Source organism: Malaya genurostris, chromosome 2 (assembly GCF_030247185.1).
Source record: "Malaya genurostris strain Urasoe2022 chromosome 2, Malgen_1.1, whole genome shotgun sequence".
NCBI classification, from domain to species: Eukaryota; Metazoa; Arthropoda; class Insecta; order Diptera; family Culicidae; genus Malaya; species Malaya genurostris.
Window position 1 is genome coordinate 198,076,580 of NC_080571.1, and position 25,619 is coordinate 198,102,198.

Here is a 25,619-nt window from a genome sequence, read left to right on the forward strand (position 1 = left end):
TTTGATTTTTGCGATAGTTGATTTAACTAATTTATTTTTGATTCAACCAATATGGTTTTTGATTTGCATATATTCAAGTAGTTGAAAAATATGTTGTTTTGAATGCTGTCAAATGCCGGAGACAGTTGAAAGCAAAACAATAATTGCAATGCAAAATCAACTTTTTTAGTTGAAATCTGTTCGCGTCGCTTCAAAATGTCAATGAAAACAACATCGATGGTTAAAGCGTTTGGTGAAATTGTGTTCATTCGATTTGAGAAAATTTATGATAACAAGTGTTTATCTAACAGCGGTGTTGTGATAAAGTTAACCTTGTTTAAGATGAAAAAGATTTGGTGACAAATTAGAAAATGTTAATGAATGATCATCTCGTAATCCTTCAGGTATGCGCAAAAATTGTATGCTTCAAATTCGATCATTATTTACTTCCAGCAGACTGTTTTAGTTCCAGCTGTTTGATACCGATGATGATGTTCATGGTTTAGCAATAAAACGCTTTTTGACATGAATTGAATTTATGAAAGTAACAAGAGCGAAGGGTTTCAAACACATAGAACGCGCTGCGATTGAATGGCGCGTTTGAATTGCCGTCGCAAAATTCCAATTCCCAGCGGTTGATGCACCCAAGCTCATATAAATTGACTAAAATTTTCCCAAATCAATAACATTTTTCGAATTGATTCAACTATTTGCAATGTCTAAAACAAATAAACCCGATTTATTTTTCAACTAACAGAATTTTGTTTCAATAACAACACCAGTTATTTCAACTAAAATATTTGTTGAATTGAAAGGTATGTGTCCTCACTAATTGACAGCATTTTTTTTCAAACAGTTAAATTAGTTGTTTCAACCATCGTTTCTGCTAATCGAAAAACAAAAATGACAGTTTAGTTAAAACAACAATCGATTAGTTGTACCAAATTTTAACCAATCGTATTCAGAAAATTAACTAATATTCTGGTTGAAATGGGATCGCGGGTGGTTCCGTGTGATTGCCGAAAAATTGACAGAAGCTGCTATATTGTATACAACATTTCCAATCCGATAGACGATCCTACAAGAACTCGAGTCTCTCATTGCATGAACCGCGAGAAAATTTTTCTACATTTCTTCGCTCCATTTCATACACTGAGTATTTCACGGCCCTTAGAAAAAATTTACAGTCTGATAATGATCGTTGCTGTGTGGAATTTCCCAAGAGAGAATCGCAAGTTGACAATTATCGCAGAAAATCGAATCGATGATTCAACTTGATGATTCTCATACTAGGTTGCAATATTTCAAAACCCTTGTGTGGAGCATTCACAGACATTTTCATAGACACAACTTATACAAAAGTTATATGCACATAGTTAGAATAAGCGGCAATAGTAAAATGATTCTATCGCAATTATCAACTGCCTGTATAGAATCGGATCGCGAAACGAGAACAAGCGACCGTTTGTTGCTTCAGAGAGGATCCCCACAGCAGCGTGCTAACCTTTGATTCTGAGAAATGTCATCGAGAGAAATTCGCTCTCGTACTGGTGTCGATTCTATGTTAAATGAGCCATGCCGAGTTTTTGTTGTTGCGATGAGATCCGTCTCTTTTTGATGGCACTGATTCAATCGTGTGAAGAGTTGCTGGTGAGCGTTCTTTGATACGATAAAAGCCATCCTTGGTCTGTATGTTTTTGGTTTTGGCAAATTTTGCAAATTTTTTTTTCATCGAAAATTTCCTAAAACCACCCGTGCGCATGGTACTTGGACGATGGCCTTAAACGCAAGAAGTCATGGGTGAATTCTCGATATCAACAGAAGGACCGAATTGATACGGTCGGAAAAAGAGCATGCTGTGTGTGGTGGGACCAGACCGGTGTTATCTATTTCGGACTTCTGAAACCTTTAGAACCTGTCAACCGCTTTCGCTACCAAGAACAAAAAAGCGATATGAGGCGAGCATGATTTTTCTATAGAAACCGATTTTTGTCATAAAATTATCTTCTCGGATAAGGCACATTTTTATCTCGGTGGGTATGTTAATAAACAAAATTGTCGCATCTGGGGGACGGAAAACCCGCACGTTATCATGGAGACATAGATGGCATTTCACTAGAGTGATACACCAGGGCGTAGGTTTCAATTATACACTGCAGATACATTTGCTCCACTCCACACAAAGCGGAAAGCGCACTTCTTCTCAGTGTCCAGACAGACAGACTTTGAGTGCGTGCTTGTGTTGAAAGAAGCTGGTGCGAGAGAATAACATTCTCTTCGCACGAATCGCTCTCACGTGCTCTCGCCTAAAAACACCCAAGTGATCACTGGCGCGTGATGGTGAGCGAACACTTCTGTGAACTTCAATTAATAGTGAGAAGATCTGACCTTGCTATGAAAAATTTGCAATGGAAACCGAAAATTTAACGATAAATTGTGTTATTTTGCTGATTTTGCGTGCCCACGCTTCTTCTACGCAAACCATACACCAGAGTGCTCACCGTCGTTTACACCTCTGTGAAAGTATCTGCATCCACCTCAGAGAATTTATTAGCTAATGCTCTAGCACTTTGGTGCGATTCAGTGGAGGAGGTAAAAGGAAATCAACAAACGCACTCATGATGCGTGCACACTTTATACAACAGTGGTGTATATATGTGAAAGAGAAGAGCTCTCGTTGAAGTTGTCAGTGCGAGGGGAGAAATTTTTCTTGCTCTTCGTCATACATCTCTGCATGGAGAAGCCGATGCATCCTCAGAGAGTGACGGTTTGGTGCGAATTTTGGTCTGATGGCATCATTGGGCCATTTTTCTTCGAAAATGAGGCAGGATCCTCCGCCACGGTCAATGGCGAGCGCTACCGCACCATGATTAGCTTTTGGTTCTTCCCGTTACTTGAAGTGGAAGACTTGGACACCATTTGGTTCCAACAAGACGGCGCTCCGTGCCACAAAGCCAACGCTACGATCGATCTTCTGCGCACAGTCTTCGAAGATTGAATTATCAGTCGCAATTCGGATGTCGTTTGGCCGCCTCGGAGCTGTGATTTGACGCCGTTAGACTATTATCTTTGGGGGGCTGTCAAAGATAAGTGTTATGTGGACAAGCCAGAGTCAATTTAAGCCTTGAAGGACAACATTCGTGCAGCCATAGCTGAAATAAAGCCTCATACAATCGAAAATGTACTGAAAAACTGGACCGACCGTATTGCGTACTGCAAGGCCAGCCGAGGCAGCCATTTGAATGAAATTATATACGGCAATATATACGATTGGTTATGAATTTCACACAATGGCTTGGCAAGAACTTTGATCTTTTAACAAAACACTGAAGAACGTATGTCATCCGGACGCCCGTGCATTTCTTTTTAGTGTACGAGTAGCTTCCAGAACCATATCCGGAAAGACATAAGACTTATTATACTCGAAATCAGAAGCAGGCACAAATGAATGATGAAGGAAGATGAATATTATGGAGCTGTTGTTCCTGCAGATTACACCATGAGATTGTGATTTATGGAGTTTCGTGATGGTCCACTGTTCTTTGACAGTGTAAAAATTACATAAAATAGAAATTAAAACCAGTGCAAAAGGAACTAAAATAATACTGCCGCTGCATCCAACACTACCTTATTTAGGACTAAAAAAGACGAACGCAAGCGCACTTCGAATACATGTTTGACTGGATCCATTATTATACGCCAGAGAACAGAATGATTACCCGACAATGGACTGAACTCGGCACGAGAGCTTCCAAGCATCAGCAGACTCAATGGGTGAGAAAGATCATGATGTTGGTTTTCAGGGATTGTCATAGTATACTTTTAAAGTAATATTTTAAAACATAAATGCAAGTATTAGCGTGAATTAATGGAGCGATTGAAGAACTAAATTTCTGTAAAATAGGCTTAACTGAAGCATATGAGCATCGCTACCATGGTTAATTACTTGCTTAAACACCTTGTTCACCTGATTTGGCTTCCTCGAACTATTATCTATTCCCAAACCTCAAATCATCTCTCAGAAATCGATATGAGTTTCGTATTGGAATTTATACTACTACTTCCGGAACCTGAAACTGGATCCAGTATAGCCAATGCACGTTTGTATAGTCGTCAACTAATATGACCTACAAACTTAGAAGATGTTTTCCGTTCTCCACGAATCAGACTAAGGGAGCTATTTCCGGAACCGAAAAACGGAAACCGGTGAAGCCAAGTTTGTATAAAAACCAATTAACGAGACTTCGAAATTGAAACAGCTTTGAACCAAGTGGAGAAGATTTTTCCATTTTTGTTGCAACGTTAATTCTAATGACGATTTAAAAATGATCAATACTCATCACCCTGTATTTCCTAGAAGTTAGATCTCGATCAAATCAAATGTAATACGGGATAATAACACCTTTCATTTGAATAAGTTCGTGAAATAGGCCAAGATATTGGTTCAATATCTAAGAAATCGATATGAGTTCCGTTCCGACGTTTTCGACAAAATCTTTCCGGATCTTCCAGAAATGATAAAGTCAACTGGCCCCTCCCGAAACGAAATAATGGGTCTGGTAACCCCAGAGTTCTTTGATCAGTATTGGTGCCGGCCAGGTCCGCCAAATCCGTCTTAACCCTAATTGCTGTAGTTCAAAAACTTATAAATGTTCATAATGTTCATAGAATTTACACATTACAAAATCTGACGAATTTGGAAGATTCAGAACATACTGTCTATTAACAAAATAAATTATTCGAATACTGTTATAAGAAAGTCTCATCGAATGAAGTAGAATAGAAATTAAAATAATACCACTCATTAGATTTCTCACGAACTTGAAAAAAAAGAACAAAAAAGTGTTTACGTGGTTTGTAAGGAGCTGTAGGAGTATAGAACACTTATATTATTATTTTTCAAACGCTTAAACCAAACATGAAATACAATTGATGTATCGTTATTTGCAGCAATATATTCGAGGTACAAATATAAATAATGCAAAGTGCTATAAAATCTATCGTGCAGTCCAAATAAAGAATGGCATTTATCATACAAACAAAATACCAGGTGTGTGTTCTATCAACAAGTGAAAACTAGGTCTGTGATATAAAAGAATTTTAGACCATAGGATAACAATTAACACTTATTCCTGACAATTATGAGCCTCCTTTTCGAATGGAATAGGCAGGCCCTCGACGATAGCGTTAGTTTAAGGTTCATCTCAACTATATTACCTAAATTCGAACTGGTAGCCAATTCCAGGAATGAGGTGCTAGCTTGAAACTGCTTCAAGTACCAAGAGTGACATCCAATTCGTGATCGACTCGAAATGAATCAGTTTCATTAATTCTATCTATAAATACCGATATTGTTTGTAATATACTTTTTGGTTCACAATATTTTTAATATGGTTGTCATTTAGTAGAAAAGCTCATCATTTACATTAATTTGGTGGCTACGATGTCATTTGATAATCACAGATTCACTCCCTCTGTGATGTAAATATGTAAAATTTTCTCGAACCATTTCTGTTTAACAAAATGTTACCAAATGAACTGAATACGAAGATTACATCCTCATGGACGATAAAACGTACATTAAAATGGATTATGGGCAGCTTCCAAGAGGCAAACGTTCTATGAAGCCTTTGGTCGATTTTAGCCAATGCTAGTCGATAACATTGCTCACACAAATCATACAACGGAAGAAAAGGTTTGTTAAGTTCACATCACATAATTGAGTTATAAAAATAAACGCATCTTTAGCTCTTTTAAACAGAACAACCGAACTAATTCTAGCATTAAACATGGATTACATAACCAACCCAATCAGCGCAAAACAAACAGAACAATCAACCTTAAAAACGAGGAAAATAAAAAAAAATTCACTTCTTCACTTATCATTTCGTTACCACCATCTTTCACTTTCTTGGGCTATGCAGGTACCCTGGTTCCGTAGTCTGTTGGCCCCATTCCGGCCCCCGACCGTGTGCCTAAACTACCATCAATTCATCCCGATCTGTCCGAGGCAGCCCTCAACTGGTCGGTTGGATACCTTCTGATTGCGCCCAGAAAAGATAAATCTTATCAACCTTTTCTTTCCACACTCCCTTTTGCTGTTGTTTACACACCGTTTCTGTGCACTAACCCGCCCGGAAAGTAAACGCTACTGAATCGTACAGCATTCCAACGGTAGAAACCGATTCGGGTTCCGGGTCTGGAAGTTTGTAGGGCAACGCCTGAAACAGGCAACCAGCGTCGCGTGAAATGAAGTTTTTCTCTTAGTTTCAGTTTTTCTTCCGGATCGTGCCAATATATCTTTTGCCCGGGTCTGGACCGTCCATTGCATCCCAGAAAGTCCGACCTGGTGTAGTTCTAGAGCCAACTCACAGAAACGAGTAATTACAAGTTGGTCAAACAAAACGCTAAATTATAATTTAATTGATGTTTGCCGACTATGTGCACTTTGCAGTTCGTTCGAATATATGAGCTTCTGTCATGTCCGTAAGTTTTCCGAAAACGAGAAATTCATTAGTTGGTAAAAGATCACTAAATTCTGCTACGAACAGTCTTTCCTGAAGCAGGTTAAAGTTGAAGAATTTCCCGATGCGGAAGCTTGGTTTAGAAATCGTTCGCATGGATTTTTGTGATTTATAGTACTGTTTTCATGAAAGGATATTGTAGGACATTATTTAAATACCTTTTTATATTATTTTTCATAATATATCATTTGATCACAAGATACTACATCCGGATGCCAAAAGTGATTCAACAGACTTAGCATGAATGAATAATTCCATGCAATTATTTGCGTGCCTTTTTTCGGAATTTCTTCCAAAGTCAGCGGCAAATAAGACCTCCTGTCTTTTTTTCGACAACTGTAACTATCACTTCTTTTTTTCAGATCTAAATCTGAATTCAGCAAATTGTGTATTTATGATGATTGTTCTTGTCGGTATGTGGTGTCTAGGATGTCCCCGCCTTTAAAATGTATCAAGTGCAAGTTCTTTCTTTCGAAAAGCATTTTAATGGAGAAGCAGGGTTGTTTTACGTTGATATTAGAAAACCTTCCTCACTATTTAAAGCCTGAACATTTGCGAAAATTGTCTTCTTTCCAGCAATTGATTTTTATTTTATTAGGATTTGGATATTCGAATTTAGTGATTGACTCGTGTTAGTCAAAAACCAAAATGGGAGCACCACTAATGCTTAACAGCACTTGTAGGAAGGCCAAGTGTAGTGTGATGGGTAAGTTGATGTCTTCCACACAAGGTCTACCTGGATTCGAATCTGAACTCCACACATAGAGTTAGTATTTTTTCTGTCCCGAAAAGCGAATAACCCGAAGGTTGAAATGTATTGTTCAGTAACGTGTTATGTAGTTTACTTTTCATTAACTTTATTTTCATGTCGAAGTCTATTAATGATTAATTAATGAAAAGCTCGGTTATTTTGAATGAGATGATTATTTTAGATCTACTGAACTTAAATGTCATTTTCCAAGAAAATTTCTAAAAAACAGCACGGCTATCTAAAAAAAATCAAGCCTGCAAAATTAAGAAACTTCTTTGGTATATATTTTGGGTGATCGACCAGAAAAATATTTACATCTTGTATTGGCGGTTCATAGCTTAGGGCGCTGGTCTTACAAATCAGTTGCCGTATGTTCGAGCCCCGACCTGGAAGGATTCTTAGTGTCAGTAGGATCGTCGTACCAGCCATGCAATGGTTCTGTACGCTAAGAATTCGGTGCGAAGTCTTTTGGAACAGAAAGGCTAAATTCGACAAAAGGAATGTAATGCCAGGTCTTTGCTTTACTGATCCAGAAGGAAGGGTTGTTCAAAGCACTCAACATTGGTGATCATTTTATCACATTCAACGACTGATTGTTAGTACTAAAGCTTACCTTGAAATACTAAAACAAAAAGTTTTATTGGTCTGATGCAAAGGTATACAATGCAGTACACTGGCAAAACGATGATAAAACTAGGGTTAGAAGACGCGTGACGTTCGCCCAAACTAATTGTCTGATCAGTTCAGTCGTCTGATGGTCCAGATAGCAAATCAATAATCTTACATTACTACACAGAAACTTTGAAAATGCCTAGTCAACTGACAGAAAATGAATGATTCCAGCCGAATTTCATACGAGATGCTCTCTAAAAGTACTTGTACTCACATCACGAACAATACGTGATTATTCAAATTTCTGGAAATCTTATATCAACTGGCCAGTCGAAAATGGCGTAACATTTTGTGTAGTTGGTGAGAGCAAAGTGATATTAGATGACGCAGACGGCAAGCGTTAGATTGTCACACACCCACAAGAAACTTAATTTGTACTACAATTCCCCACGAAAACGGTTAGATACCAACGAAGATATGTTTAGTGGAGAGAGTCGGCATCACTGGGAGTGCGATGCGGTGGCCTGGTGCTGCTCTCCAAAAAGTATAATTTCAATGTGTTGTTTGATACATATAGTTAAAAATTTTGTTGAAATAGTTATTTTGAGTGACAGTACAGGTGTGGCAAGTGTGTGTGTTCAGTAGTGAGAGTGCTATTTATCGAATAATATTGATCCGCGAAACTAAAGATGCTCAAGCGGCGGATACTGTGAATTTGCCGCCCCAAAATTCAACGATGTTAACTTGTTAACCGATCGAAGCGCCGTCTGCATGTCATTGTCGGTGTTGTCGGATTTCTATGGAATGTGTGAAAATTTACAAGTCGATCGTGTCATTCAGACTGAAAGTCTAGGGTTGGTCTGCAGCGGAACCATTCGCAAGTGTTTTTATTTTATTCTTTCAGTGGTCATGTTTCATCTCGCGTTGCTGACAGCAGAGCGAGCAGGAGAAAAGGGATACTGGTGAGATCGTTCCTTGGAGATATTTTATATTTTTCTTACTTATTATATTTCTCATGAGTATCGAAAATCAGATTTTGTTGAGATCATATTGTTTACCAAAACATATCCGGATCTCTTTCCCTTCCTACTAACAAATCTCCTATCCCGTGATGCTCGTGGAGATACAGTGGTACCAGCGGTCTCTAGAAACAACGACTATCGGACTAACATTCCTTCCTTTCCCTCAGTAGCACAGCCTTCGGTCGTAACCAGCGTCGTTATTGAACATTTAATAAAAAGTTAGGAGTGAGTGAGTATGTGCAGTGAAAATGATTTGCTTCTCCCAAGCTTCATTTTCTTGGTTCATTGTACATTTTCACCCATTCGTTCAATGACAAAGTGCAACTACGGGCGATCTACTTATCAGCTACAATTCCCCACGAAAACGGTTAAACACGGGGATACCAAAATCGGGTTTTAAAGATGCACCTTTTCTAGTGGAGTAGGGCACATTATCCGATCATATTTAGAACTATGCCGATCAATACGAAGCAACTACGGACCGTTGTTAGCCCAACTAGGTCTAAAATACCTTTCACAAAACGTAAGTGAAGATATTTAAATCCTCCACTACAGCTGTGACTAACGCATAGGGATGTCGGAATGTCGATAAAATAATCAAGTAATCGATTAATAACCCTTATTATCTCATAATATTTAATCGATTACTTTGAAAGTGATATTTGAGTATTAAACTAAGATATTGATTCAAAAAATCCAATAATAATAAATGGGTTCGATTCCAAGCCCCGCACATAGGGTTTTAGGCCTACAGAGACCATAATTAAAACTTAAGCGATTAGTTTGAAAATTTTACTCGATTATAGAATAATCGAGTAATTCGAATGATGAGAGAATCCAATCCGTTTTTTACTGTCTCATTAGTAAATGATCGCATCCAAAATAAACGAAAAAATAACTGTGACGTTTGGCTGTTAAATTTGTCTAAAATATGATAAATCGAAATAATAACACCCCAGAACCTCTTTGGAAACCAAAACTACTATAGATACGACCACCAACCGAAAATGACTGAAAGGGTAAATGAAATAAAGATCAAAATTTTGAAACTACTGATCCGCTTCTTTTGTTGAACGAGCATGGATCTCGTTCTCATAATTTGCAAGCGAAGCTGAGAGTGACATTCATTTCTCATCATTTTCGTATATTTTGAATCAATGAAAATGACTTTTGTTAGCTCTGGCAGTGACCCAAAATTTGGGATACAATACAAAGTCCTAACAAAACCTAATAACTTCTGAAAGATTTTGGCATTGAAACTGTATTACTTTTCATCATACGAGTCCGGGTGTCAATTGAAAAATGCAGACCTAGTCGCGAAACCTTTTTCTGTCATAATTTTAAACTATAAAAACACAGTCATTTGTTTATGAATTGATATAATTTAACAACCAATCGGTTTGGAAACTCGGTTTGGAAATGGCAATATCGTTTCAGTATTACCATTGAAAAATTTGACCACTCCGTTTCAACAGATTTCGCAGTCTATTCTTAGCGTACAGAACAAGTGGCAAGTGATACGATATAAGCAGTGTGCCTTAATATTATATTATATTATTGAATAAAAAAAAAAAAGTGATACGATACTAAAAAACCCTAACAATCCACCCAATGGTGTAATGATGCCTTTCTTATATTATATAGGGTAACGGCTCCCTATTTCATCTGAGCTCCTATTTCCATCTCATCCCTTCACCTCATTACTTTGAACATGAATAATATTTTAAAACCTACCTGAACCAAACTGTGAAATGTTTTAAAATGATTATAAAAGCTATTGTCACACTTTCCTATTGAAAGAAATTGTTTTAAGTTCTTCGGTTATCATTTTTTTCATTTAAAATAAACTCACTTTTCAATTTAGGACACATTTTCGTCTCAAGATTTACAGTTCGTCATGTTTCTGATTATCTACTAATCGATTCGTCTCAAAACATGATCACTTTTTCGCACAATTACACTACCATTGAATGCTGGATGACTTCATAATTAGTAATGTTCACTTGCTACTTGTTTAATTAACGATTTAATACTTCAAAAACTACCCTACAAACAATAAAAGTCTTTAAAAATATGAGATGAAAGTTTTTCACTTAGTTCACTTGATTGCGCTTTGTTTTCATCTCATTTGGTTTCGCAAAGTTGCCAAGTTATCTCATAATGTTATAAAACAAAAATTGTTTTTCTTCTTCAAAATCTCATCAAAAAGTATGTGTTTGGTATCCGTGACATTAGTTTAATTATATTATTGATATTAATATTTCAATAAAACTGTTTTGGCTTCGAATATTACCAGGAAGAGCATGTTAAATACTAATGAAATAACCATTGTGGCAAATCTAGTAGCACTGGTTTCATTCCGCTATACGTCAACATAACGCTGTGAAGTGTGTGTGTTTCATCGGCTGTGCACAGAGATGCCAGATATTTTCATAGAAAATATGTATTACGTTACATAGAAACTCTATATCTGGTCTTTCTGTTTTCACTAATAAAATGATGTTAAATCTGTTTTCACTAATAAAATCTGTTAACATCATTTTATTAGTGAAAACAGATAGACCAGATATAGACTTTCTATGCAACGTAATACATATTCTATGAAAATATCTGGCTTCAAATAGTTCAAATTGGTTCCAAATTTTTATATAAATGTTTGTCAGTGTTCATAATCAATTATCTACATAAAATATTTCCACTTTAACATGTGATTTGTCCGTTGATTAATAAACTTTTAAAGAATCACTGCAATCAAATACTAATAGATACTCAGAGAGAAAAGTCTAATTTTTTATTTATTTCTTTCTATGAACCTGTACAAATCTGTATTAAATTTAGGAAATCTTTACAAAATCGGTACTTTGATTTAAACCAGTATGCGAACGCAAAAATCTATACAATACCTTTAAATCTGTATAAATGGCATCTCTGGCTCTACACTTTGTTTTAAGAAGGGCTAATGAATAAATAGTAACAATCACAGTTTGGTTTTATTTAAAGTTCACCAAATTAACTTTTCAGTAAAATTTTAAATTTAAAGGTAACGGAAACGACTGAAAAATTTTTAAACGTTGAAATGATTTCAAACTGGATCTAAAAATATCGTATATTGTCTCATAGTTGGCATTAGGCCGTTTTTAAGAAGAATTCTGACATTTTGAACCTGAGAGTGTAATAGTGGAATATTTTGTTTTGATTGCTGTCGCCATTGCTAATTTATAGGATGAATAAAGGATCAACGATAGGATGGATAAAAATCCATTGAGATGAAATTAGGAGCAGAATAGTGAACATTTCATAAGTGTTTTCTGCTGTTTTATGAACATTATTTTAATTTCCAAGGAATGTGAATCAAATCTAAATGTGGAGCAAGGCGAATGAAGCAGTAATATGAAATAGTTATAGTGATTTTAGTGGCTAAATCGAGGTTTGAAGGCGACGTCCTTACAAATGAGATGAAATAGGGAGCCCTTACCCTATATATTAAAATATATCACTAGAAGATTCGGTGAAGAATTTTTTTTTCAATCTTGAATAAAATAAGAAACTTTCTTTGGGTGTAAACTAACATAACCTTTTTATTTTGTAAACAGTTATGTCAAGTTGATAAGAATTTTTCTTTATTTTGAATCGTCGCACTCAATGATTAAACTCACTTAGTTCTAGAACCGAAAGTCGAACCCGCATGAAATTAAACAGCAACCTATGAGACCACAGGAAATTGTATTTGAGCCTATTTGTGGAAATCGATCCAATCATCTCTAATGTCGTTTTCGCTTGATGCCAAACCTAACTCAGTTTCCACCCTAACTGCTGTCAAACCGTTTGCTTGCAGCCAGTTTCGAACCTAGTTTTAACGTTGTTGAACTGAAAATCGAGTCAGTTTCGAACCTGGTTGTTATATCAGGTTTGCTCAAACCCCCGTTGCTAAGTGCGAAATCAACACAGTTTCGTGAAAATTGTTTGTTTGATGAAACTACCCTGGGTCAGTTTTAGTTTTCTAAAGCGTAAACGACATAAGAAAATTGAGTGAGTCTCGTTTTAGACTTTTTTACCACTATTTTCGGTACTTCTGGAACCTGGAACTTGGAACCAGTATAGCCGGAGTCGGTTCGCTTAGTAAGTTACTAATAAAGTCAACAAATTGAATCAGTTTTAAGCCAAATCTAGAAGAATTTTACCCTTTTTGTCGCTCTAAATGACGGTGTGCAATTTTAAACACACTTTACCTTATGAAAGCATGATGAAATTTAATATCAACCTATGGGACTGAGAGATTTTTTATTTTATGAGTGACATTATTTGACACATATTCACACGCACAGAAACATACATTGCTCAGCTCGATAAACTGTGTCGAATGATATAGAACACTTAGCCCTCTGCGCCAATTTTCACTAGTAAATTTTGCAAGTGATAAACTTTCTATATGAGAAAGGCAGTAAGTGTACTCTTATAGAAAAGCATCGTTATCATGATTTTGTAATAACACTAACAAGTAGGTACAAACTAAAAAACGATTAGGAAATTTTCATTTTTTTCACTGAAAAAATATTAAGTTAAATGTGGCAACCCTGCACGCTGCACGAAATTGAACAATGCACGCTGCGAACTGAGCAAAGCCGCACGTACCCGTTGCGTACTAGATTTGCATCGTCATTGAACGACAATTTGAATGCCCTATAATTTCGGAACCAGAAGTCGGAATCTGGATGAAATAGCACAGTATATTTAAAGACAATGAGAGCTTTAATTTGAATCATTATTCGTGAAAATCGGTTTATCCATTGTTGAGAAATCGAAGTAAGTTTCATTTTTGGAGATTTTCTTCACCATTATCGGTGCTTTCGGAAGCGGAGTTTTATATATTCACTAACTAACAAGGTCGAATCTGGATTAACTTTTCAGGGACTTTTTAAAGAATTTTAAGACCTTTTATTTGCTTCTTAGTTTGTGAAAATCGGTTCAGAAATTTCCGAGAAAATTGAGTGCGCATTTATTTACACATATTTCCGGAACCAGAAGTCGGATTCAAATGAAATTCAAGAAAATTGTATGAGTCCATAAAATCTTTCATTTAAATCTAAGTCTGTGAGAATCGGTTCAGTCATCTCTGAGAAACGTGTGTGACTATTTTTTTCCTTATTTTTTGGTGCATATCACCCTGTAATTCTGGAACCAGAAGTTAGATTCAAATGAAATTGATTGTATGGGACCGCAAGACTTTTCATTTGAAACTATGTTTGTGAAAATCGGTTCGGTCATCTCGGAGAAAATTAAATGACATTATTTGTCATACACACAGACATTTTGTGATCTCGAGGAACTGAGTCGAATGGTATACGATACTCGGCCCTCCAGGCCTCCGTTCGAAAGTCGGTTTTCACAACGATTGCAGAGCTTTTCTAAATGAGAAAGATAATACAGGAAAGATGGCGCAAGTGTTGAGTGTAGATTTTGATGGATAGTGTTAAGTTCAAGGAACGGGAACTTTCCCTAGGAGAGGCAGCCGAATAAATCATCTTTGCAAAAACCAATATGTGTTTATTTATTCCCGTAGAGTTTCCGAAGGAAAGGGGAAAAACGCTTGTGATAAATTAACAGATATGATGACAGATTTAAATCTACGGAAGTCCTCTTTGAATGTGTTTGCAAGTCAGATTCCTAGCTATGTTTTCAATTCTAATTAAATTTAATATTAATTATTATACTATAATAGAGAAAGATTAACACAATTTTATTTTCACTTTTTCTTACCATGGAATCAAATGAAATGAAAAAAAAACTATTCACAGACACGCCAAAGGACGGGAATTATGATGATGGGAAATTAATTATAGTCACCGATACCACCGTGATAGCGATTAAATTACACCGTTGCAGTAGTGAAAAGATAACAAGTTGCAGGTAATTAAACGCGCGGCACGTAACATTATGGCAAAGAAACGAGAGAGGGTGAGTAGGGGAGAGGACTTCACTCCACCTGAAGACGCGTATAATGCTTTATGATGATTGAAAGTCAAAACGCGACGGAAAGGCTCCTGGCTGAACCACCGTAGCAGCAGTAGCAGCAGCAACAGGAGCTGTATTCTAGCGCGTTGCAGGAGAAAGCGAAGGAAATAAATTTTCATTTATGGCTTTCGCTTTTACCTTGCTCATTCATTTTCACGGCTACCTTTAGCCAGCAATTTAATTCCAACAGTCTCCCCCGATGATGGCGACGATGGCCCACATTTTCACTAATATGCCCCCTTTGTCTTTTACTCTGTTTCTCCCCATCAACCATCCAACCAACCAACCAACCACACATCAGTGAGTGCGTGGCACTGCAGGATCCGTACTGTGCCTGGGATAAAATTGCTGGCAAGTGTCGATCACATGGCGCCCCTCGATGGTCGGAGGAGAATTACTTCTACCAGAGTGTTGCCACCGGGGATCATGCAGCCTGTCCTTCTGGCAAGATGCCTAAGGATGCCAACGTTGAGAAGCAGGGATACCGAGGTACGTAGCCACGTTACAGAAAGCTGTTTAATTATTGATTCGAAACTTTGATGTCTCTCGAATACTTGACGGGCGCTGGTGATTGGATTTTCTAATGGGTTTTCCATTTCACTCAGCATAATGCGACTGTGGGACGGGAGTCGTCTGTTTCCGCTGCAGTTGGTTTTGCAGTGTCGGGGATGCTATTAAGAAATTGAGATTGATTATGATGAATACGTAACGCATCCGGCCTCGGAAACTGCAACCTGGACATTGATGGCAAACTTCCGGAAAACGATGCCATTCATTCAGAAAACCCTTATTAGATATAATTAATTTTATTTTAGCATGAGGAACAAAGATGTTGTGTTCTTGTTCCGGTAGTTGAAACAACCGACGCATATCATGCAATAAATCAATCGTATAATGAATTACAAACGAACGACACTTCAAGTAGTTTTACTTTCGACAGGTGACATCGATTACGATCCTCAACGTCCCAGCAAAGATCAGCCCGGAAACGACATGATCAGTATAATGCAGGATAAGAATTCATACGATGACAAGGGTCCACAGATAACTCCCGATCTGATCAACGCTCAATATACCGTCGAAACACTGGTGATGGCCGTCCTTGCGGGAGCAATTTTCGCTCTATTAGTGGGATTCATTACCGGTTACTTCTGTGGTCGAAGGTGTCACAAAGACGAAGACGACAATCTACCCTATCCGGATACGGAATACGAATACTTTGAACAGCGCCAAAATGTGAATCGGTAAGATTGGCCCACTAGCTGCACTCAGCTGATCAGTTACTTTATCATTTTTCTTATTGTAGGATACAAACCGAACCGAAGTTGCTTCCACAGGTCGAAGAAGTGACTTATGCCGAGCCCGTACTATTACCTCAGCCATCTAGTCAGAATAAGATGCAGCATTCGCCAAAAAATACGCTAAGAAAACCGATCGGTCACCATCACGGTGTGAACTCGGAAACCCTGTTCCAGGTAAATCCATTCACTGCCAATAGTTGCTTGGCTTTGCCCTGCTTTTGCTTACAAGATTGTCCGGCTTTACAGTTCCAGCCCGATGGCTACAATGCTCGTGATAATTACCGAGGTCGTGACAACTTCGGTACACTTCGATCCCATCAAGTAAGTTATCCTTCGCTATTGTATCCGAATCCTACTTCTCTAGAGTAGCATCACCATCACCACACCCACACCTCACAAAAGTGCCCACTCCACACCACCCAAAATAATAACACTTTCCCACGCTCATTAATTTTGCGCCATCAGAAAGTACATGCTATTTAGAGACAGAAATAAAAAAAACGGCCAACCTGCTGACGTTTGCCTACAACTAAAACCCAACTTTTCCCGCTTTCTCGCTGTCATTTTTCGCAGGGTGATAATTATCGTCGCGGTGACGGATTCTCAACAACAAGAAGTGTGAAAAAAGTAGGTCACTGGATATCTCACAAATATTTCCACCAAGAAAACCAAAAAAAAATAAAATAAAAATGAATGTATTTTTCGTACCCGTTGTGAGCCCAGAAAACCATTTGCTCGAACAGCACGAAAGCTCGTTTTCGCTACCTTATTCTTTTCGTTTCCTCAGTAAATACCAAATACCAAACCGCGGAAAGCACCGCATCGCGATATTTTCTGTTCTATTCGTTCCATCACCAGCTCAACGTTTTGTCATCCATCACTCAGCTCTGCACATTGATTTTTGTTTGGTGCTTTTATTTTCGCTCCTTCCATTACATTTACGCTAAGACCACCATCAGACCGCGTCACACATTTGCTTCTGCCCAATTGTAATTGTCTGCATTGCATGCCCACCATTATTACGTGTCTCCGTCATTCACCCTTGTAAAATCGGTTTCAAAATGAACTGCTAAATAGTTGTTTTATTTAGTAATTGATTAAATGCCATTGTGAAGTGCAACCGCTATCCTCTCATATTGTAATTATTCAGGCTGCGGTGAATAGTCGAGACGGTGGTTTAACCTTTTGCAACTGGAATGGAAACTTAACATCTAACGGAAGGTGGAATCCACGAAATTTATCTGCTAATGTGCTAGATAGTCTACAGATATAAATTGGAGCAAAATTAATCGATGAATTTGTCTCAGATATGACGAAACGGATGTTTCAAAGTATCATTGAATTAGCTATTGAAGAGGCAATGTAAGGTTTATAATGCCTACAAACGTACGTGGAAAATTACTTACAGGAATCGCAATAATTTATGTTGGGTATTTTGAAGTGGAAAATCAGACTAAAAAAATTGTCCAGCGACAGGATTCGAACCTACTTTTTTATGGATTCTATTCATAAGAGCTTCCCACCTTCAATTTATGGTACCAATGCTAATAAAAGTAGGGTAACAGAGGTATTTTGGCCCACTTTAGGATTGATTTTATTTTAGCCCACTTTGTAAAAATATCCACCCAATGTTATAATATCTTTAAAAACCCCTTCCGCAATAGGTGATTTACCCTATATGTTTTTTTCGAAGTTCGATTCGAAAAATAATTCGTTGATTTCAAATTCATTGATTTTCAAATTCGAGCAAAACTAATTTTACTCATAATTAAAAATTAGATGAGAATTGTTCAAATTAAACTAAAATATTAAACGTTTTTAATGTTAAATGTGTCTATGGAAAAAACATAGCATAGTCGAACAATTTAAGAACATTGTAAACATTTGAAAATATTGTTCTTCATTCATTGATATATTAATCAAAGGATATAGCCGGATTTTCATACAAAAACTGCCCCCAAACAGAACAAAAATTGATATAATAATTGTTTGAAAGGGTTTATATTGGAGATGATTTTCCCAAAATTCTAACCCTTTAACTGCCATATTGGCGGAGTTGAGGTGGTTGTGGTTCTTCTGATTATCATTTTATTTAATTTTTTCAAAAACCTCTTTAGCAAAAAAATTGAAAAAAATCAGGAATATTTTATGAATTATGGGAAACCACTCTGATTTTGTTCAAAATTTTTCAAAATGTATTTAATGTGAAAAAATATGTTCAAAATTTTCGTATTTTTTGTATCGCAGTTTTGGTACCACTCTAGATTTTACATAAAAAATAAATCATTTATGAGTACATTACGTTGTATTTTGTTCAGATTTTAAAAAAATGTGGACGGGTATAATATCAGACTTTAAAAAAATAATTCATTCGGAAAAGCATGCGTCGCCATCAAATTGTCATCCGATGGAGACGCATGGTATTTAGTTCTAAAATCATATATCACATGCAGAGATGGCATTTCACCAGAGTGATACACGCTGGCGTCAGATTCTTGTCCACACCGAGGATGCAAAAAACGAAGCATCGCACAAAGAGGAAAGCGCACTTCTTCTCAGTGTCGAATAGACAGCATTTGAGTGTGTGCTTGTGGTTAAAGCAGCTGGCGCGAGTGAAACACATTCTCTTCGCATGAATCGCTCACACGCTCTCGTCTAAATACACCCAAGCAGTGCGGTAAAATTTCATTTTCAATCGAATAATATAAGATGAAAATGAAATTTATGGCCACTGACCGTCAGCATATCCCTACTAATTCATTTGACTTATGCTGCCATTTCCAAGTGAAGCTCCCAGCATTCATCGTCAGGTGAATAATCGTACCTAGTCATTCGAAGTTTTGCTTGCTCAGTTTCAAGTGCCAAGTAGTGTAGCTGCTTCATAGTCTTCGCTCTGGGTAATAAGCAATTTCGATCGAATAGAATTATAAATGGAGTAAAGTGTTAAAAATGAAAACTTAAGGAGGAAACAATTAATTAATGTGTATTCTGGGATTGATATTTCAGCTATCTGATTAGTCTTTCATCTATTATCTTGAACCAATTCGGATGTTTACATGAACCTCATTTGAAGGCCGCTCTCACACTATTGAAAGAGATATTTTGTTACTTCAAGAGATCAACTGACGGTGGTTAAACTAAGCCTCGATTGAAGAGAAACGAGTGATGACTGAATGCTGCACGTTCGGGCCGTCAGCAAACATTGTGTGTTGCAGAGAGTGAAGTTTACTGCATTAGAGAGATCGTCAATGTGTTCCACATTCAGTTTCAATTGAATTGAATGAAGTTTTACAGCACTGCACCCAAGTGACCACTGGCGCGTGATGGTGAGCGAACACTTCTGTGAACTTCAATTAATAGAGAGTAGATCTGGCCTTGCTATGAAAAATTTGCAAGGAAAACCGAAAATTTTACGATGAATTGTTTTATTTTGCTGATTTTGCGTGTCCACGCTTCTTCTACGCAAACCATACAGCAGAGTGCTCACCGGCGTGTACACCTCTGTGAAAGTATCTGCATCCACCTCAGAGAATTTATTAGCTAATGCTCTAGCACTTTGGTGCGATTCAGTAAAAGAGGTAAAAGGAATAAACAAACGCACTCATGATGCGTGCACACTTTATACAACAGTGGTATATATATGTGAAAGAGAAGAGCTCTCGTTGAAGTTGTCAGTGCCAGGGGAGAAATTTTGCTTGCTCTTCGTCACACAGAGGAGATTGACATCTCTGATCACATGCCCTTAACACATGGATCAATAAGTCCCGAGACTAAAGCAGAGATGGTGCTCGTAGTAAACCAGTAACCACGTCTTTCTAGAGTACTAACCTTTGCATGAAACGGGTCAAAATTTTAAGTCGATCCGACCAGAAACAGCTGAGTTATCGAGGTTGGAGTAAAGTCGTTTTGTAGTTTGTTTAAAAAATGGAAAAAACCGAGTTTCGTGTTTTGATAAAACAATGTTTTTTAATGGATAAAAGCACCGTGAAAGCGAAACAATGGATTGAAAAATGTTATCCGGACTCTTGTCCATCAAAAGCAACGATTTGTCGGTGGTTCGCCGAGTTTAAACGTGGTCGTACCGACACAAATGACGCGGAACGCTCGGGTAGACCTGTGGAAGCCGTTACACCGGAAAATGTGAGTGCAGTGACAAAAATTATAATGAAAGATCGTAAAGTAAAGCTCCGCGAGATTGCTGAGATGACACAGATATCATATGGAAGTGTATTTTCTATCCTTCATGAAAAATTGAGCATGAAAAAGGTTTTTTTTCCAAGTGGGTGCCGCGATTGCTTTCGATGGAACAAAAACAGCAACGAGTCGATGATTCAGAAAGCAGTTTAAATTGAACGAATTGGGCTTCGATCTGCTTCCCCACCCCCTATACTCGCCAGATTTAGCCCCCAGTGACTACTGGCTCTTTGCTGATCTTAAAAAAATGCTCCAGGGAAAAAGATTTGGCTCAAATGAGGAGGTCATCGCTGAAACTGAAGCTTATTTTGAAGCGAAAGATAATTTTTTTTATAAACATGGTATTGAAAAATTGGAAAAACGTCAGCCTTTCTCAAGGCTATTAAAAGAGTGATATTCTCTTATAATCAATCTTTTTCAAGACTAAGAAATTAATGAGCTTTTTTTAAGGCTAGCTATTCAAAGAACTATTCTTCGAACTAATCAGTCTTTATTAAGACTACCACAAAATCAGTCTTTATCAAGACTTTTCTAAACTAGGAGTCTAATCGAAGACTAATTTAGCCTAGTTAATTTAATTTCAAATTTCATTCATTTCAAAAATGCCTGCGTCCAACCGGAAAGGCAACAAGCCTAAGACTAAAAATAACTCAATACGGAATAAATCACAATCCGTTATTCAACACTTTTCCAATAACATTCACGATCTTATAGAATCTGAATGTAAAAATAAAAGACAACGGACGAATTTCCCTTCCGTTGATTCTATGCCGTCTAAAAATATTTACGAGATTCTTCCTGAATCCGATTGTAGCGACATAGAAGAAAATTCTTCAAAAATTCCCAAAATGGACGCTTGTCGTTCTGGGAAGAAACAACAATCTATGCCACCATGTACTGAGATTTCTACTTTTCTCCCGGAAGTAAAAGTCTTATTTCAAATCAAAGAGGAGAACGTCGAGTCTTGGTTAATGAATTGGAAGATTACAAACGTCTTATTCGATATTTGTCAGAGAAACTTCATAAATTTTATTCATATGATATAAAATCAGACTTAAATGCTAAGCATGTCCAGTGAAATTGTAGGCAAAATAACAGTAATGGTAAAATACTTCATAATCAACTCTCAGCTGGTTACTTCACAGTTCTTCATCCCAGTAATCCTACTTGTTTCTCTTCCGTGAAAAACCCGTCTACAATTGATCTGGTTCTAACAGATCAAAGTCACATTTGTAGTGAACCAATTACACATGCTGACTTTGACTCAGATCATCTTCCTGTAACATTCAGACTTTCCAACGAAGCTTTAATTAATCCAATTAGTTCTATATTCAACTATCATAGAGCTAATTGGTTGGATTACAGATCTCACATTGAAAATCATGTGGATCATGAAACTATTTAGGAAAATTCTGCGGACATCGACACAGCAATTGATAATTTGAATCATTATATTATCGAAGCTAGAAATTTTTCAGTTCCCAAAGTTCAAACTAAATTAAATTCTCCTATCATCTATGACAATCTTCAACTGCTCATTCGGTTGAAGAATGTTCGTCGACGACAATATCACCGTTCTCGTGATCCTGCTATGAAAAACATAGTTAAGGATTTACAAAAAGAAATTAAACATAGATTTACTCTTTTGCGAAATGAAAATTTCGCTAAAGAAGTTGAACAAATTAAACCATATTCTAAACCTTTCTGGAAACTTTCTAAGGTTCTTAAGAAACCTCAGAAACCACACGGAGAACCCGCAGATCACAAAATAACAATATTGCAATTGTTGTCTCACACCCTGGTTGTTTCAACAAAAATGTTGTTGATTTAACTAACATATCTGTTGATTTTGTCATAGCCATTCTGGTAACCGAAATTGTATTTAAATGCTGTCACTTGGCGGAGAACGAAGACAGCGAAACGCAGAACAAAAACAATTTTCTTGAAAGTGTATCTGTAGCATTAGGTTTACCAGCGAGCCATTCTGCAAGTGAAGGAAAAATGTCCAAATTCCCTGTGACCATTTTTCTGGTGAGTTCTCTTTTGAGAATTGTAGTTTTTTGGTGCATTTCTATATCCTTTGTGAGTTTAGTGATAAAGATATAAGAAGTTAATTAGGTAAAATTTCGTTGTTCAAGCAGTGAACGATTAGCTACCCCCAGAAGAGGCTAACAGTAAAAAATATTTATTTCAATTGGCGTCTTAAGTTCAAATAACTGAATAATTGGTTGAAACAACTGAGACATTTTTTTGCTTTCATGCATACAAGTAACTTTGCTGGGATTGTGTCTTTGCTCAATTGCACGAGTGACACCTCATTGAAACGTTTCATTGTTCGCTCAGGGTGTTTGGCATTGTTCAACTGAAGCGTTTCATTACTTGTTTGTGGTGCGTGTTTTTGTTGGGTGTCGTTGCTAAGCTGCCAGCACGATAAATCAAAAATGACAGATTAGTTAAAACAATAGTCGATTAGTTGTACCAAATGTTAACCAATCAAAAGCAGAAAAACAACTAATATTTTAGTTGTTTTGCGATCGCTGGCTTCTCCGTGCAATCCCTGCTCTCAAGGAAGGAAATCAAATACTTCTTACAAATGGCGAAAAAGCTCAAAAACTTGCTCAGCAGTTCGAGAGTGTGCACAATTTGATTTTGAACGTTATGAGTCCTATTGAAAATGAAGTCTTACCGAAATATGATCATATTTCAACTCAAGTGTTATTACAAGATGACATTATTGAGACGAATTTTGATGATATAAAGTCATTTATTAGGAAACTTAAAAACATGATGGCTCCTGGTAATGATGGAATTATTAATATTCTTATTAAAAATCTTCCCGATGTTGCCTTGACAACTGAGCTTGACCTTTTCAACAAGTGTTTTTCATTAGCTTATTTCCCAAATAGATGGAAAAACGCTAAAGTAATTCCTATCATCAAACCTGATAAAAATCCAGCAGAAACATCAAGTTATCGACCAATTAGCTTACTTTCTTCTATCAGTAAACTTTTTGAAAAAATTATCTTGTTGAGAATGATGTCTCATATAAATGAGAATTCAATTTTTTACCAGAGCAGTTTGGATTTCGTCATGAACATTCAACTACTCATCAACTTGTCAGAGTAACGAACATGATAAAAGAAAATAAATCTTTTGGGTTATCCACTGGAGTTGCTCTTTGTAACCATATGTTACATTGATTAATTGTTGGCTCCGCCACAATCCAAATGTAGCGAAGACACATGCTCGAGTTCCCAGATTCCTGAACCCAACTCAGATCATTACCGTCACAGTGTGGGTGATAGCCTTCCACGTCCAGTCTTATGGCTGAGACGGATGGGTCACTTATCACGGAAAGTGTTGCATGTACTCAACCAGGGTGTTTCATTATGACGGTGTGAACATTGCGTTACGGTATATGTCACCTATGGCGGTTGCAGCCAGGAAAAGGGCTGCCAATATTTGATAACATAATTGTCAGAGCTGATAGTATTGGGATAACGATGACATTTATCTTGATACTACCGGTATTTATCTTCACTCGGCAGAGTGCCAGAATAATTCTTTCGCATGTGAACGCTTGAAGAAGTCAGAAGTGCGCGCGGTATTTGTAGTTTAATTGTATTTTCATTTTAATTCTAGTAAAGTGGTGTAAAGTATTAATAGTGTTTCATTTTTGTAGATAACGTTAGGAAAGTAAAAGTTCGAGATTTAAAAGTTCTTAAATTACGCAAAATTGTGTTAGTACGTTTAGTAAGTCAAGGATTGAAAATGTCATAATTATTAAAATAGAAAAAAAGTTATATATTTTAGATAGTGATAAAAAAAGCCGATAGAAATACGGAAGACATACACAACATTTATACAAATTAAAACGTTATAAAAGGTAAAATTCTAAAATCAATATGGGTGTAAAGTTGGTGTAGGTTAGGAGTTACATGCGCTCTATGCTAATTATCTGTTGGGCAGGTCCTCAACGGGCCTTTTATTCTTGGGCTTCGAACGTTGTTCGGAGTTTCTTTTCGCAGGCTCACAATGTCTCGAGCGAGGAGCGACGATTAATCCGGAATTAAGTTCACCGCGAAGGGCAATTATAAAACTATTAATCGAACGACGTCATTGTCATCGGAGAAGCCATTGTCATCGAAGACGCCATTACAAATTCCAGCGTCCATGGTCATTCTCAACGCCATTACTAGCTCCGGCGCCATTACCATCGCTGACGGTTGTCGCGCTATGAGCTGTCAGGAAAGCCAGATCACCGATTACTTCGAGGAAATATACATCCGGGATCGCCAAACTTTCCCCACCAGACCTGCACCAACAAAAACCGAGCAAAAGCGCAAGTAGAAAAACCCATAAAGTGACGTCACTAGCTTTAAGTTAAACTCAGTTAGTCAGAATAAATGTTGAAAATGTTAATTAGGAACCGTTAGCCTAGTTTCTACATAATGAGCGAAATTAGTACAAGTACACCATTCTTGATCTCGTTCTCCGGACTCTAAAGGAGTCGCCATCCCTCGTCTTCGAGTGTTCTCCCAAAGAAGACCTTCTGGTTTCGCCTTTGAGTAAAACTAAAATATTGAATCAACCTTTTGGTTGTCCACCCTGGTTCTCGACGGTTATCGGTGTTTCGGTTTCATACGGTTCCCGTTAGAAGTGAGTACCGTGGTGAGTATATGCAAGGCTCAAACAAGTAGTAGTGATTGTGAACATAATTTCCCCTCTAACCACCCACTGAGCAAGTCGAGGGGCTACAAATTGGCGCCCAACATTAAAAATCCACAATACAGTTTTTTTTTCTTAAAATCCCTACGGAGGGAGTATTAAACAGCACGCTGTTAATTAAAATTTGCTTCGTCTTCTGAACGAAAGCTACTAACATTTCGAATATGGAGATTGAATTTGACATGCAATACAAACATTTGCTCGTCCATCACCTGGATAGGGATGAAATCGCGTATGAGCTCGCGATCCGCGGAATCGATTTTACAGAAACGGAAACGCGCGCGGCCCTTGCGAGACGCTTGAAGGAGAAATTAAAATCGGGAAATGACCTTGATATTGATTACAATCGTCTTGATTTGACGGTAGATTCTGAAATTCAGATTATCGATACGAAAGTTAAGGAAATTAAAGATTACCTTATTCACCCCAAAAATTATGATGGCAATCGCGAAAGTTTAAAAACGCGATTGGTGCACTACTTTGCACGGGCAAAGCG

General features: G+C 37.3%; 1 protein-coding gene and 1 long non-coding RNA gene across 8 annotated transcripts in view; both read left to right on the plus strand.

The window, feature by feature from the left end:
- Positions 1–25,619, plus strand: part of LOC131426934 (semaphorin-1A) — a 530,738-nt gene that overhangs the window by 485,545 nt on the left and 19,574 nt on the right. For 4 of the 6 annotated variants that reach the window (XR_009229208.1, XR_009229210.1, XR_009229209.1 and 1 more), the window contains exons 14-19: positions 14,684–14,795; positions 15,202–15,389; positions 15,841–16,144; positions 16,207–16,375; positions 16,448–16,522; positions 16,775–16,828. Coding sequence is in view for 1 of the 6 variants with exons in the window: in XM_058589724.1 (XP_058445707.1) it covers positions 14,684–14,795; positions 15,202–15,389; positions 15,841–16,144; positions 16,207–16,375; positions 16,448–16,522; positions 16,775–16,828 (902 nt within the window). In the remaining 5 variants the exon portion in view is untranslated. The remainder of the gene's footprint in view (positions 1–14,683; positions 14,796–15,201; positions 15,390–15,840; positions 16,145–16,206; positions 16,376–16,447; positions 16,523–16,774; positions 16,829–25,619) is intronic. The other 2 variants (XR_009229211.1, XR_009229212.1) reach the window with 1 other exon arrangement.
- LOC131426935 (uncharacterized) lies at positions 23,587–25,182 on the plus strand. Of its 2 annotated transcripts, XR_009229214.1 has the most exons (4): positions 23,587–24,016; positions 24,078–24,148; positions 24,209–24,281; positions 24,365–25,182. It is a non-coding gene; the product is annotated as an uncharacterized LOC131426935 (long non-coding RNA). The 2 variants fall into 2 exon arrangements; XR_009229213.1 differs by having other exon boundaries at positions 23,587–24,148.